Genomic DNA, 16663 nt, shown 5'->3' on the forward strand with positions numbered 1-16663 from the left:
AAAGGAGTAGGTCCGATAAGGACCGATTTTGGCCTCAAATTTCAGGTTCATCTGACATAAGATTTTGAACACTTTTTAAACACTTAAGTGGCTATTTAATTGGAATCAATTAGTTTATGTGAAAGATTTTAACTGATTTAGTCATTAAAAACGATCTGATTCAAGCTCAAAATATGCCGAAAAATTTCACTTTTTAGATGGTTTTTGTCAAAAATGAAAGTGGCCGCATCCGTGTTCATCCTCAACCTTTATATATGTTATGTATTATCATCAAATACAACTAACATTTCAATATTGAGGATGAACACGAATGCGGCCACTTTTGTTTTACACGAAAACCGTCTAAAATTTAACTAAAATGATAGAATAGTGAAGATTTCAGTAATTTAGCTTGACTTAATGGTGCTAGTACCCGATATTTGTGCATTGTATTGTCAAAAACAGGCGATATTTATGTAGCAGAACCATTCTACTGTCCAATAAATAACTAAGAGTTTAAATTATAACAATTTTGTAAAACTGCTTTATTTTGGGGCCAAAAAGGGGTCTTACTGAACCTACTCCTTTCACCGATGCCAACATGGTTAATTTTTCATGGAATTTACTATCTTGTGTTACTTTACTCCAAAAAAAATTAAACGAATACATTATTTAATATGAAATATTCTTTCAGATAACCATTCAACTGCCAGAAATTTGGCATCTGTTATCGGGAAGATTATATCTTTGATTACAGTTTTTTTGCCAAATTTGCCAATTGAAGATATGTAATTCATTCCGGTATGCCAGTGAGATATATGGCACTTGCATTTTGATTTCTCATATGTCCTATACACAAGATTCTCCGCCTGAAAAAGATGAAATCTAATTGAATAATTTCAGAAAGAATATTTGTACAATTGCCAGGATTTTTTTTATACAGACAATAAACCTGTAATGCATATTTGTCAAGTTAGTAGCATAATGTCTTATTTACACGAACTTGCTATATTTAAAAGAATAACTATAGAAGTTGAGTGAAAATGTACAAGCAGATTACCTTGTTAAGTCTTATGATTTTTAATTTTACTTATTTATAAGTTTTTGAGTTTTTTTTCTTGTAGAGCATTGTGGATTGAACCTGGTTTTTTTAGCTAGCAAAACCTCTCACTTGAATGACAGTCGCATCAAATTCCGCTTAAACGAAAACGATGCATGAAAAACACAGACATACTACGTAAAAATGTCTAAAAAGGGGTACAACAGTCATCATTTTGTTATAATCTTAATCACTATAAAACAAACAAATATGTAATAAGGAAGCACAAAAAGGCATATATCAAAATAACAACCTCATTCATTGCTTTTTTATTATACGATTTCAAGTTTTTAAACTATAGTTTAATTTGTCGGAGAAAAATGTCTATTGTTAGTTACCTAGTGGAAGATAGCTCTATTTGGTTCTGTGTTTTGAAAGAACACAGAAATAAATTCTTCGAAATAATTACAGATTTTGTTGAACTCAATTGGCCAAAATATTTCTTTTCATCAAGTTTAGCCACCGACAGTGTACTAAAGCTACTATCAGCAAGCATTGCAGAACCGTGATTTAGGGAAAAACCTCTGACATGTAATAGTTCTCCTCGCCTTATATTAACAGTCTCTCTGGCCATTTTATTAATGGAGATCAATATATAATTCATCATGAACATCTCAGGAAGGTGATATCTCATTGTCCTAAGTTCAGAGAACCCTACAACATCAATTCAAAATAGTAATTGATCTCATTGAAGACTACGCAAGGGCATAAGCTAAATGTTTGACTGGACACCTTGTCAGAATGGGTCAAAACAATCAGGTCTCTGATAAAACGTCGAATTCATAAATTGAAAAAATATCCGAGCCAGAGATACTTCATCACTTCACGAATAATATATTGTTTTGTTATGCGGACTAAGATTTAAATAATATTGTCATCTTATTTTAATCGTACTACTTTGAGTGTCTTGTAAAAGACTTAGGAATAAATTGGCACTCATGTAATCAAATACAAACGAGAATTTTTACTAATCATAAGTCCTTCGTGGCTGCAATGAACTTACTACTGAACAGCAAATAATAAGTACTTACCTTGTTTGTATTGGATACATTAATCCCTGTACCAAATCAGGACTATGACGGTTGTTTCCCCTCGTTTCATGTGTTTGAACTTTTGATTTTTCCATTTGCTTTAGGACTTTTTCCGTTAAGAATTTTCCTCGGAGTTTGATTTTTTTGGTGTTGCTATTTTACCCTTTACCCTTTACAAAATTCCTTACAAACAACGGTAAATTGTCGGCTCAAAGAAAATATGTTCTACTTTTTCATATTTTGAAAACAACTCGATCTGCAGTGAAAGAGGTTCTTTGTCCATATTTTGAAAATGGTTTTTTTGTGCAGTGGTATTTACGATATGTGGATTCTAAAAAAAAATCTATAGATCTCAATCCTTCCCTGATTTTAATCATATCAAAACTGTTGAGCTTTTAACCCTATATACCATCCCTCCCCATGAGAAATTGAAAAATCGTCTAAAAGAAATAATCCACAAAGCTTTTCAGTATAAAAATGGTAGCATACGCTATAAATGTATTGCTTTGGGATATCGTACAGCATATTTGGTGAACAAAAAGGTGAAACATAATACGAAATCAGGCAGTTAACATTTTTTATCGATTCCTTTCATGTGCTAAGCTTTTAATTTTGTCATCGTATAAACGATTATCTGTTTTGAATTAACCCTGGATTTCGATTTTCTTTTTCTTTTTGCTCAATCCCTATTCATCATTAACGTCCTTGGTTTTAAACTTGATTATTCATCTAAGGAGGTCACATTCTTTTGTACGGTTAATTACACATTTTTACTATCGGGTGTAAATTATAACTATGAGGTCATTAACCGTATCTCACTAGGTAAACTTTACAGATTGTAACATACGTTTACACTTGTATTCATTATTAGTGACATAGACTAATGGAGATACACATTTTGCAATTTAAAATCACCTTGTGTTAAAATAATGAAATATGCATCTTATGCAGTTTAAGAAATAAAACAAATGCACCGTGTGCAGTGATTGCAAAAAGATACATCTTGCGAAGTTGTTAGATTAAGACACATTTTGTTCAATTGTAATAAAAGAGGGACAAAAGATACCAGAGGTACAGTCAAACTCATAAATCGAAAATAGACTGACAACGCCAGGGCTAAAAATGAAAAAGACAAACACAAACAATAGTACATATGACACAACATAGAAAACTAAAGAATAAGCAACACGAACCCCACCAAAAACTAGGCGTGATCTCAGGTGCTCCGGAAGGGTAAGCAGATCTTGCTCCACATGTGGCACTGTTGTTTTGCTTATGTGATAACAAATCCGGGAAATAGTCTAATTCGGGAGGTCACATTCATGAAAGGGAAGGGGATTGTAGTTACGACGTAAGGAACACATCCGATATCATAAGATGCACTTTGCACAATTTTTATGTTATGATATTGTATAACTTCTTATTAAGCTCAAATGTTGGACTTAATTTTATTTATGCTTCATTATTTCAGGACAGTGCACTACAAAGGGTTTTTTCTCAGTTAAAGAACTAGAATCAACAGTTTACTGGATGGGAAAAAAGAGTATTAGATGTTGTAAGAAGTAGTAAAGTAATTTCTACAAATCAAAAAGTACGGTGTGTTTTCCAAAAAGGTTATGAGAAGTGTTTTACATATAAACACAGTGTAGATACTATTCTGTACGCTATCCGGAAGTCGCGATTTTCGAAGCGATGATTTCCAACTGGCTAACAGGACGGTTTTGCCTACGGTAAATTTTCTCATCATTTGTTTACTCCTATATCTACAAAGTGCTTTGAACATCTTCAAGGTATATATAGCATCATAAATATGAGTAACTGTAACAAAAACATGCATTAGAATATAAGATTTACGTGTGCATCACATCAACTTGGTAGAAAAAAGTGAAATCGATGGACAATTTTGCTCTCGTAGTACAAAGCAAGTAATCCTTTATTGCAAATATTTGCATCAGTTTACAGTTAAATATATTTGTTTCAATATTCTTTTCGTATTTAAGTAGAATATTCGTATTTCCCATAAAAAATATGTTTTCCTTGAGGATCCCAAAATAAATTACTGTACGATCAGTCTACAACTGACTGTATTCTAGAAGCGATTTCAGATTTTTTGACTGTATGACCAGTCGTGATTTTGAAGAAAAAACCAACAGCAATTTGAAGGTATATACGTGTATATGTAATATTATGAACTATCCAGGTAACTATAACGTGTAATTACTTTCATCAGACAATACAAATATATTTCTGATGAATTTTTTAGACAGCAAAATAATTGTATTTTTGTTCCATCAGTCTTATTTAAAATCAAATGCCTAAAAAGTAATACATGATTCGCTTGTGGACTTTGTAATAGTGTATCGTTACAGTTATCTGTTTAGCTATTGCAATTTTAAAGATTATTTACACCGTCCGTCGTTGATTAATTGATGATAACATAAATCAAGCTAGTCTCTTTTAAAATAACAAAAAATGGATGAAGACAGCTTTGCGTAGGGGGATAATTCATGTGATATAATTTTGGTAAGTTTACAGAAATAGAAGGTCCATAATGCATTAATCGAGTAAAAATGGAGCAATTTCAGAAAACATTAAATGATTGGTTAAGGAGGTGTTGGAAATACCTGAGGGGTGCCCCCATATAATGCATTGTTCAAGTCCATATCTTATATAAAGTAACCCCATAAAAGATTTTTCTAAAATTCGAAATAAACGGTGCACAATACAGTCATTATCATTTATGATAAGGAAACCGAATAAGATTCACAATACAGTCATTATCATTTATGATAAGGAAACCGAATAGATTCAAGTTTCAAAGAAAAAAGTGATTTAAAATTAAATATATTTAAAAAATAAAGTTTTATTGGTGTTTAAATAACATGAAAATGCCTTAAATGATAGTATTATTCAATAATATCATGTTAAACATGTTTTTTGAGGTGTATTGGGGTATATTGGGGTATGTTGGGGTATATTGGGGTAAAAAGTCACGTCGTACAGTACGGCCTCGAATGTTTGTAAATACATGCATTTTTATATAACAACTAAATCTGTGTGTTTGTACAATTTTAAGTATAACGTAGGACATTTCTGAAACTTATATACTAGTATACATCAAACCTTCCTCTTATTTTAGCAACATTTAAACATCCTTATACTTAATGTAGTAAGCTGAGAACACCATATCAAGCTAAAACACGTTTGATAAGTTTTCAGGATGTGAATGTATTGAAATATATTTGTGTTATTTAGAAAAATGCCACCTTCTAATGTATCGTAAATAACTTTGAAATCACCACTAGAATACAGTGACATAAAGACTGATCATACAGTTTTAAAATATACAAGCGAGACTGATCGTACAGTGAGAAATTCAAACAAGTGTAATTTTCTTATTTCTGGCTTCAAAGATCTGGTTGAAACTTTTACCACCACTTGAAATATACTTCATTTAGTTAATGAAGTCAGGTTTTTACGTTAATTTGTACACTATAAAGAGGGTAAAAAGATTGTTTTTAATTTCGCCGACTGATTTTTCTTAGTGATGCACTTGAAAATCTCTTGATTAAGGCAAAGATACGAATAATGAATGTGCGGAATTTAATTCTAAACCATTTGAGAATATCTTTGTCGGCTGAATTAATAATTAAGCAATGTACAGATGATCAACCTACCGTTTAATTCAGTATACCCATCAAATTTAAAATGTGATCCAAAAAGTTCTCGCTTCGAAAATCGCAACTTCCGGATAGCGTACAGAATAGTATCTACACTGTAATAAAGTAAAGTTGTTTCTGCAGATCCTTTTCAAAATAATGGAACTTTATATGACTGTCATACAAGTGAGTGGTTAAGCTAGCTATAAAACCGGGTTTACTCCATAGTTTTCTAGATAAGAAAATGCCTGTACCATTCAGGAATATGACAGGTGTTGTCCATTCGTTTGAGGAATCTACCGACTATAACGACTTATTTGTAGATATTTTATTGCTTATAATTTTTTGTCATTTTAAAAATTTGTCATCGTATAATAGTTTCGGGTCAGAATAAAACAAACATGCAAGTTGATTGGTCATTATGGAATATCTGTTTCACAGAAGATGATGTACATGTTCCGATTGTTATAGCCACAGTCCTGTCTTTACTCTTCCCTAAATTTGAACTACTCATCACCTGGTTTGTATGTTAATTAGAAACTCTATGGGTGCTACATGTGGAACAGAATCTGCTTACACTTCCGGATAACACAACATCAACATCCTGTTGTTCATATTTAGTTTATGTAATGTTTTGTAAACTGTTGTTTGTATTTTGGTCTTTTTCATTTTTGCAATGGTATTTTTGAGGAATATGAATGTTCCTTTAGTAACTTTCTCATCTCTTTTCCAAGTTGTTTAATGCCAAAATGGTCAACAACAAAAAAGAGGCAACATTGTAATTCAATGGAGACTGCAATAAGAAACTTGCTACCTCTTTTATGACTGGATTTCCATTTTGCATGTTATTTTATTAAATGCGAAACAAAACACTATTCACGTTTAATTATATGCATATTTGAAAACAAACAAGAAACAATAAACAGAATAAAGGGTGTGTACATTAAATAATAAAGAACTATTCAATCTTAAAAAGATACATAAAGCACCTGACTTCTTAAAACTAACTTGTAATTTTTTAACAGACTATAAAATTTAAATAAAAGTTGAGTCAAAGACAGCCTTTCAGTCAAATAAATTATAAAATTTCTTTTTTCACTTAAAGAAATATCAAAGTGATATAACTCATGGCTAATGTAATGAATGAACATTGAAGCCAAATGGTGGATTTATGCGGAATGGGCATAGATGGTATTACTACCCCCCCTTATTTTGATGAAAATGAAAACAGTATTGGTCCATTTTTTATGATGTAGGACATAAATCTTAAAGACAGCAATCTAACCACAATAAAAAAAATCCAAACATAGCTTGCAGTCAATAAACAAGAATGTGTCAATAGTACAAGGATGCCCTATTCACACTAATTTTTTTGTTTATTGGACTGTGATATTCAGGCCAAAATCTTGAAAAGACCAACAACCATAACTAACACATAATATAACTAGAGGCTCTAAAGAGCCTGTGTCGCTCACCTTGGTCTATGTGAATATTAAACAAAGGACATAGATGGATTCATGACAAAATTGTGTTTTGGTGATGGTGATGTGTTTGTAGATCTTACTTTACTAAACATTCTTGCTGCTCACAATTATCTCTATCTATAATGAATTTGGCCCAGTAGTTTCAGTGGAAAATGTTGGTGAAAATTTACAAATTTTATGAAAATTGTTAAAAATTTGACTATAAAGGGCAATAACTCCTTAGGGTGTCAATTGATCATTTTGGTCATGTGGACTTATTTTTAGATCTTACTTTGCTGTACATTATTGCTGTTTACAGTTTATCTATATCTATAATAATATTCAAGATAATAACAAAAATCGGCAAAATTTCCTTAAAATTACCAATTCAGGGGCACAACCTAACAACTAGTTATCCATTTCATCTGAAAATTCCAGGGCAGATACATCTTCACCTGATAAACAATTTCACACTCATGTCAGACTTGCTCTAAATGCTTTGGTTTTTTTAAGTTATAAGCCAAAAACGGCATTTTACCCCTGTGTTCTATTTTTAGCCATGGCGGCCATCTTGGTTGGTTGGATGGGTCACCAGACACATTTTTAAAACTAGATACCCCAATGATGATTGTGGCCAATTTTGGTTAAATCTGGCACAGTACTTTCAGAGGAGAAGATTTTTGATGACGACAGACGGCAAGTGATGAGAAAAGTTCACTTGGCCCTTTGGGCCAGGTGAGCTAAAAATAAGGAGATATGGAATAATTGCAAATGAATGAGACCCTTTATTTCTTACATAGGGAAGTTTGAAACGACTAAAGGGCAATATTCTACCTTCAATGGCAAAGAAAACCCATACATCTTAATACCTTTAGTCCAATTTACTCAAAATAAACAAAAAAAAGTACTGCTGACAGAAAATAATTATAAATTGACATAGGTAAATACTCAGTATGCATGTGGTGTGCAAAACATGATTGATCACTCAACTGGGTCAGCTATGATGGCTTTTAAAATAGCATGACTTAAGAACAAACTATAATAAAATGTTTCCACAGAGATATGCCTTGCCTGTATTTAACTTTTATGCAAATGTAGAAATTAAAATTGAAATACAACAAAACAATGTAAAATATTTAAAGTCATTGAAACATGACGAAAGGTACAGGGTCATTAAATCTCTTTTGAAATAACACTTACCAAAGTTAAAATACAACTGAATACCAAATATTATCATCTTATCATAAATGGCTTCCTTTAAACTGACATAAACACAAACTTTTAATTAACTATGTAAAAGTTTCAGGCCATATAATTTTCACTAGTGGTCACTCTAAAAATTGACATGTAAATCAAGCAAAAGGTTAGAAGTTAATAGATCAAGAGCCAAATAATTTTCCTTGAAATGAGATGAGATAATGCTAAAACAACCTCATACAAAACATTGTAGACCTATCATCAGTTACTCCCCCTAAACCGATCTTGTCACATGTTTACAGTGTTCATGCTGCTTGCTTGTGATACAGGACCAATTATTGTCCCATTCTAAACTATGTAATAGTGAAACAAAAATCAGTTGTCCCAAAATTTGTTGAGGCAAGATAAAAATGAATTGGCATACCCCCAAATTTCTATAAACAAAAACTGGTTATTCCTATGCCCCTATATTTGTTACAATGGATTACCCCTATGACTAGATTCTCAGATCTTTATAATACTGTTTACTAACACATGATTCTTAGAGATCTTCGTCACTCTCTATTCCCACAACTTCAACTTCAAATTTCAAAAACTTTGAAGAGCCTGGTTCACCATTTGAACTCGTTTCTGACTCGCTGTCAGTTAATATTTCTAATGTTATAGATTTATCACTGTTAGAATTGATTGTAACTACAGAATCTCTAGAATTGTCGTCTCCTATAGTAATAGGTGAACTTAATGCAGATTTATTACAATTGCTCTGTTTCTGAGCTAATTTGTTAGTTTTTTCAACACTTTTATATGGGCAAGTATTATCTTTTGTTTTTTTGGTAGGAGTAGCTTTCACTGCGGTACAAACTGCTATACCATTTTGAGTTTCAAACTTTTCTGAAGTTTCTAGCTTTCTCTTCTGTCCACTTTTTGGACTTTTGTCAAGTCTTTGGTCAACTGCAGTCGTAGGTAAGTTGAGATCAGTTTTGTTTGTGACATTAGAATATTTCACAATCTTTGCTATTACTTTGCCATTGTCATCTGATTTGTTGGAGTATTTGGCTAAAGGGAGGTAATCATCACTGTCTGTAAAACTCTCTAAAGGGAGATCATCTTCCTTGTTTGTTAAAGTGGACAATGGTAAGTCATCTTCTGTATTAACAAAAGTTGTCAAAGGGAGATCATCTTCCTTATCTGTTAAAATAGCCAATGGTAGGTCATCTTTTTTTTCAGCAATCATAGCTAATGGGATTTCATCCTCTTTATTTGTAAAAGTAGCTAATAAGAGATCATCTTCTTTATCTGTGACCAATGGAAGTACATCAATATCTCTATTTACAAAAGTGGCTAATGGTAGCATATCTTCTTTATTCGTGAAAGTGGCTAATGGGAGCTCATCTTCCTTATTCGTTAAAGTGGCCAATGGGAGCATATCTTCCTTATTCGTAAAAGTGGCCAGTGGGAGATCATCTTCTTTATTTGTAAAAGAAGTCAATGGTAGTTCATCTTCATCACTAGAAATTTCTACTGGAGAATTTTGATAGGGAAAAGATGCTGCTTCTACTTTCTGAAAAACAAATACACGAGCTATTATCAGTAAAATAATTTGGTGTTATGGGGCAAAATATTTTACATTACTTAGGGAAAAACAGGGAAGAGTCTGAACATCTGACAAAATTTTTTTTCAAAACCTCAACTTAGTACATCTTTAAGGCATTAACTATCTTAAAGATTTCATTCTAAATCAAATAAAGTTGATAAACCTGTCTACCCAGAAAAGAAAGAAGTTTGATTCTTTTATTTTGTGGTTATTAACTTTGGTAGATTGTATTTCTGGTGGATATTTAATTTCATAGTTCTGCTAAAGTCTGCATATAAGCTTATAAAGAATTGAACATCTAAAATTGAAGTATGGTGGTATCCAATTAATCCATCGTATTTAAAAAGTTCTAAACAAAAATGCAACCAATTTCATGAAACTACAACCATCAAGAAGCACTGGATTCTGGTTTATCTGATTACCAAAAAGTATGATTAATGACATTATTATGAATGTATTTCCTACGCTCTTCAATTTTGTACTTGTTTGACTTTCTTACTATTTTGATCTGAGCATCACTGATGAGTTTTATGTAGACGAAATGCGCGTCTGGCGTATTTTATTATAAGCCTGGAACCTTTGATAACTATCATTAAGGTAATGCTGGTCTTGTAAAATTATAACAAAATCATTCTTATTCAAATTTATATACCTTTTTACTATTATTTACTGTAGAATATCTGAAGATCTCAAGTTTTTCTCCTGGTATGGAAACATCTGAAATATACAATTAACAAATTGTTTATAATAAACCAACTTTGAGAAAACGTCCTTTTTAATCAATGAGGTTAATTGAAGATTGTTTGATGCTGTTGTATTTCATTGATATTTGGCACTGATTTTTGGTGGGCTTTCGGCTTAAACTTTTATTTTCTAAATCATGTTGTGTCCAGTATATTGGGTTTTTTTTGGGTTTTTTTGCCATGGTATTGTCAATCTCCATCGATTTATAAGTCTTATCTTTAAGGTGGCTTCAGGGTACAAGAATTAAAACATTCTTGTTTTCATTAAAAATTTATTTATTAATTTATTAGTTGTTACTTTATCATATGGTACAAAAATCAACCAACAAAATCATTTCGCTTTGGCCCCAAATGACTTTTTAAATGTACATATCATTGAAAACGCTCCAAATTATCTCCCTTTGACACAAACATGCTATTTTTTTGCATTAAAATTTAAATATCTTTTTAAACTCATCGGCAACCTATATTTTTTTTTTTTTTTTCAAAAAAGCTGTTCTTCTTCAACTAAAATATTGTAAAATTAAGCAATTTCTGTAATTTAGTTCTTTTTCAATTGTGATATTACCTCTTTTTCTCCTTTCAGTTCAAAAGAAAAAAGGTCCATAACAAAAATGAATGCTTCATTTGGAGGCAGATTGTGAGCTTAAATGAACAGTGACCGCATTTTTTTTAATTTCATTTTTCTATTAATTATATCATAAAGTTCATTTATAGAAAAATGTACTATGAATGTAGTCAAAATCATATATTTAAAAAAAAAAAATTTATACCGGCGAGCCCCCTTAAATGGTCAATATGATGATGGAGAGTTGTCTCATCATGGCACTCATACCACATCTTCTTATATCTATACTCACACATCACACCAATACTTACCCTTTAATCCTTTACACCTATATCATAACACTAATACTTAATACCAAGTCATGATTCACGCTTATGAAGACTCAAATTATACAAAGCAATGGTGGAAATTATAACCTCAACAAGGCTTACCTGCCACTACTATTCAAGTTATATTTTATTCTTCAGTCACATGAATGTTTTCAACCAATGAAATTCAGATTTACCAAAAGATACAACAAAGCTTACCAGCCACTACCATTCCAACTCTGAGACATTTTTTGAATCGACAGAACACACAGAGATTTCCTAAGGAATTCATATCACACATCTTCTGCTTATAACAAGTGTACTGGCGCCTGTTCTGTACTGCATTCACAAAGAAAGTATTGCAGCTGAAACATATACATATAATTAAAGTGGATTCCATAAACAATGAAATTATATAATGTATGAATGAAATACAAGTCCAAAAATCAACTGTTCCTTGATAGAAAGGGGACAGGACATTTTTCAGGACGTCGGGTTCTAGTGTTTTTAAGTTCACTATTTCGGGATTGATCCTTTAGAAATCCAGGATTTTTTCTCTCTCAAAGGAGTAAGTTCGGTAAGGGCCATATTTGGCCCAAAATATAAAGTTCATAGATATAAGACAATAAATGTTTTAAGTTGCCTAAAAGACATGTGAGAAAGTTAAACAGAACTATTTTTGTCAAAAATTTATTCTAACACGTTGCTTTTTTCATCCCAAAAAGGCATACCTGCCAACTTTTGAAGCGCGACAACAATTTCAAAGGTTACAATTCTTTGCAACAACTATTTTGCACGTGCTGTTTTGTGGTCTAGAAAAAGTGTCATATTTGTAAGATGAGCTAACATGACTTTTTCTTAAGTTTATTTGCATGATTCTAGTTATTATATCAGTAGAAAAGATTAACGTGTAGCTGTAAGACCAGGAATTATTTTCATGTGTAAGGATACTAAATAGTTGTTGACTTTTCCAATTTAAAATTATACACGAAGAAGGACCTTTATCAGGTTGGGAACAACATCTAGGGATACCCCCTCAATGTAAGAACATTAAAAACCACTTTTTAAGTACAAATCAGCATATATTCATATTATTTGAAGAAACTATACATCTTATGATCTATCTAGTATTATATGGTTAACACATGTCAAAGAATTTTGATATGTTCTTGGCCTTATATTTTCTTTAGTATTCAAAATAATTGAACCCTTCATTTAGAAAAATTGTTCCCAATATAATGTCAGAATTTCCCATTTTTAAGTTAATAAATCTACATTTTTCTATTTTACTTTTTAAAAGAGTAAAATGACCCCTTGACCTGTTGACTAAGGGTAGTCCCTCATTTAAGAGATTCCTCCTAATGATGGGGGGGGGGGTTGTCCATGTGAAAAATAAAGAATAGTACATTATACTTTAAATGATTTGGTAATTTAATTGAATACATAAATAAAATTATTTACAGCAAGTGTAATGTCAATAAATTTGTGAATAAACTACTATTTATTTTCTTTATGGTAGTACTACAAGGATGGAATCCTTGTATTGTAGTTCCTGAGAAAAATGTGACAAAAATTTTCAACTTGGCTATCATGTGTAAAATCATACAAGTGTTCGGTAAACAGGAAGTTGTCAAGTAATCAATCTGAAAACCCATCACACGGTATAGCTGACTTAGTTAGATAAACCCTGAAACCAAATTTCAGAAATCCTTGTATTGTAGTTCCTGAGAAAAATGTGACGAAAATTTTCAACTTGGCTATCATGTGTAAAATCATACAAGTGTTGGGTAAACAGGAAGTTGTCAAGTGATCAATTTGAAAACGCATCACACGGTATAGCTGACTTAGATAAACCCTGAAACCAAATTGCAGAAATCCTTGTATTGTAGTTCCTGAGAAAAATGTGACGAAAATTTTCAACTTGGCTATCATGTGTAAAATCATACAAGTGTTCGGTAAACAGGAAGTTGTCAAGTGATCAATCTGAAAATGCATCACACAGTATAGCTGACTTAGATAAACCCTGAAACCAAATTTCAGAAATCCTTGTATTGTAGTTCCTGAGAAAAATGTGACAAAAATTTTCAACTTGGCTATCATGTGTAAAATCATACAAGTGTTTGGTAAACAGGAAGTTGTCAAGTGATCAATCTGAAAACCCATCACAGGGTATAGCTGACTTAGATAAACCCTGAAACCAAATTTCAGAAATCCTTGTATTGTAGTTCCTGAGAAAAATGTGACGAAAATTTTCAACTTGGCTATCATGTGTAAAATCATACAAGTGTTGGATAAACAGGAAGTTGTCAAGTGATCAATCTGAAAACGCATCACACGGTAAAGCTGACTTAGATAAACCCTGAAACCGAATTTCAGAAATCCTTGTATTGTAGTTCCTGAGAAAAATGCGACGAAAAATATTCATGGGACGGACAGACTGACGGAAGGACAGACAGAGGTAAAACAGTATACCCCCCCTTTTTTAAAGCGGGGGTATAATAAAAGCCATTCAAATGCTTCAATGATGATCTAGATTGATTAGTGTTTAACACCACTTTTAGCTAAATTGTGGTATTTTTAGGTGGTCAGTTTTTTCAGGTTGAGGAAGCCAGAGTGAACCAAAACCTTCAGTAGGAAAACTGACAATTAAGGCTATTAAAAAAAAATTGGGAATTAAATCTACATCAACTACAGTGTTAGAAAATGAAAATCTATTCAAAAAACTTAAGATTGCTTTTTATGTAGATTGTTTACTTGTCTACATTGGCTAGAAGTATAGGGGAGGTTGAGATCTCATAAACATATTTAACTCCCATGCATTTTTTGCACCTGTCCTAAGTCAGGAGCCTCTGGTCTTTGTTAGACTTGTGTTATTTTTAATTTTAGTTTCTTATGTATAATTTGGAGATAATATGCCGTTCATTATCCTTGAACTAGTATATATATTTGTTTAGGGGCCAGCTGGAGGAGGCTTCCAGGTGCAGGAATTTCTCGCTGCATTGAAGACCTATTGGTGACCTTCTGCTGTTGTCTGTTCTATGGTCGGGTTGTTGTCTCTTTGATACATTCCCCATTTTCATTCTAAATTTTATGTTAATGATAATTCCAGTGTTCCAGCTAGGATTTGAAAATAGAGGGGCGCGTTTTTAAAAAGGGCACTTTAGCGCGTTCGCACTGAAAAAAATCAAAATACTTAATATTACCACATAAAGACATATTTTTAGCAAGCATGTAGCTTAGTTAAATAGCTATTATATACAAGTTTAAAAATCATTTATTTAGAACATATAAGTTAAAACCAAACTGATATAGCAATAATAGACATTACTATATTCATTTCTCTTTCAGAACTACAGATTTTTTCAAAGAAGAGTTCAATGCCAATTAATATTAAACAACAATGACAAATCTTCTGTTTTTCTTTTTGAAGAAGGTTGTCACACATTAGTTTAATCACAGTTTAATTTTACAGTTAATATTTTTGTTAATGTCTGTGTTTTTTTAAAGTTTGCCCTGTGACTTGTCTTTATCAATTTGACCTGAGAGAATATTTTCTCCACCTCTGCTGTACTGAGTGGTTGTACATGTCATATTGCAACACTGAATAGTTTTGCAACAAGAGGGTACATAAAGATAATAGGTTTTTATCCTAATGACAAGGTGAATGAAATAGCTCTAGCAGACTAGATAAGGAAGGATCTGTAAGTTCTGCTGATGACACAAGAGCTTTAAAGTCCTGTTATTGAATAAGGAGAGTTTCTATCTCTGTATAACCATACATTGTTTCACTGTTGTCTGTTCAATTCAACAAGCATCTCCGTATATTTCATGTTGAGCGTATCTAATAAAATCAATAAGTTTGTCAAAACGGATTTCAATCACAGGCACTTGTTTCTATTCATATTGGAAGACCCCCTATCAACGTATATTTACGGAAATATACGTTGATGGGGGTCTTCCAATTGATAGAAACAAGTGCCTGTGATTTCAATAAGAAAATTGATACAAAAATCGGACTTTCGAGAGCTCCGTTATCGGCACAATAATAAATTATTTCAATTTTGTAAGTTTATTATCAATTCAACAAGCATCTCCGTTTACTTTATGTTAAGTGTATTTAATAATATCAATATTAAAGTTAGTCAAAACGGATTTCAATTGAAGAAAAAATGATATAAAAATCGGACTTTCGAGTGCTCCGTAATCGGCGGAATTTACAATAGAAGAAGAATTGCGATATTTGATAGAAACCTTTCTTCTTCTCGATTTTTCATAAAGGTAAAGAATTAAATTATTTTTTTACTTTTGATGGTCATTATTCTTGAAAAAAGATGTAATAGACTGGCAAGTCTTTGATATTTTCTTCTTGTCAATTTTTCTTTTTTTCGTCGGCATTTTGCGTGTTGACCTATTGGAATGATTCTTTTTAAATGAACGTTATTTTATAAATAACAAATACATCAGAAATGAACACCGTTCACATTTATTTTATAAATTCTATTTTGCATCGTCAGGTGTTAAAATAATCAATTCATTTAACTTCGATGTTTGGTGCTTCAGGGCAAAGGGATTAGACAGGGTCGTAAATTTCACCTGATTAAGTAATTGACTCCAATCAAATAGGTGATTATAAACAGGTAACAAGTGTCAACAATTTTAATCTGTTGTCTTAATGAAGTGTGTGTATAAAGAACTCAACAAAATTGCGACGATATGAAGAAAAAAGATCGTTTTTTAAACTTTTTTTCAAAAGTGCACAGAGGGGCGCATAAAAAAGGCAGAGGGGCGCAGCGCGGCGCCCCTCCATTTCATGCTAGCTGGAACACTGAATTCAAAAACTTTGTATTTAATTCTATAATTCTTTGCAAAGGGAAATAACACCTGGGTTGTATCCCTACCTATTCAGATTCAAGCCAGTAGAATGAGATGCAATTCTTTGCATCATTGGACCTTTGAGGTTTGAATAAAGTTGTCCAATTAGCAAACATACCATACCACCTCTTTTTATCATAATTTTGCTTC

General features: G+C 32.0%; 1 protein-coding gene across 1 annotated transcript in view; it reads right to left on the reverse strand.

Annotated features, from left to right (window-relative positions):
- Positions 1 to 6638: 6638 nt before the first annotated feature.
- LOC139486567 (SWI/SNF-related matrix-associated actin-dependent regulator of chromatin subfamily A member 5-like) overlaps positions 6639 to 16663 on the reverse strand; it is an 83276-nt gene continuing 73251 nt past the window's right edge. The window contains exons 26-28 of the mRNA XM_071271491.1: positions 11861 to 12006; positions 10675 to 10739; positions 6639 to 9989 (exon numbers count right to left, since the gene is read on the reverse strand). Coding sequence (XP_071127592.1) covers positions 8970 to 9989; positions 10675 to 10739; positions 11861 to 12006 — 1231 coding nt within the window. The 3' untranslated portion in view covers positions 6639 to 8969. The remainder of the gene's footprint in view (positions 9990 to 10674; positions 10740 to 11860; positions 12007 to 16663) is intronic.

The sequence above is a fragment of the Mytilus edulis genome, chromosome 8, assembly GCF_963676685.1.
Source record: "Mytilus edulis chromosome 8, xbMytEdul2.2, whole genome shotgun sequence".
Taxonomy (NCBI): domain Eukaryota; kingdom Metazoa; phylum Mollusca; class Bivalvia; order Mytilida; family Mytilidae; genus Mytilus; species Mytilus edulis.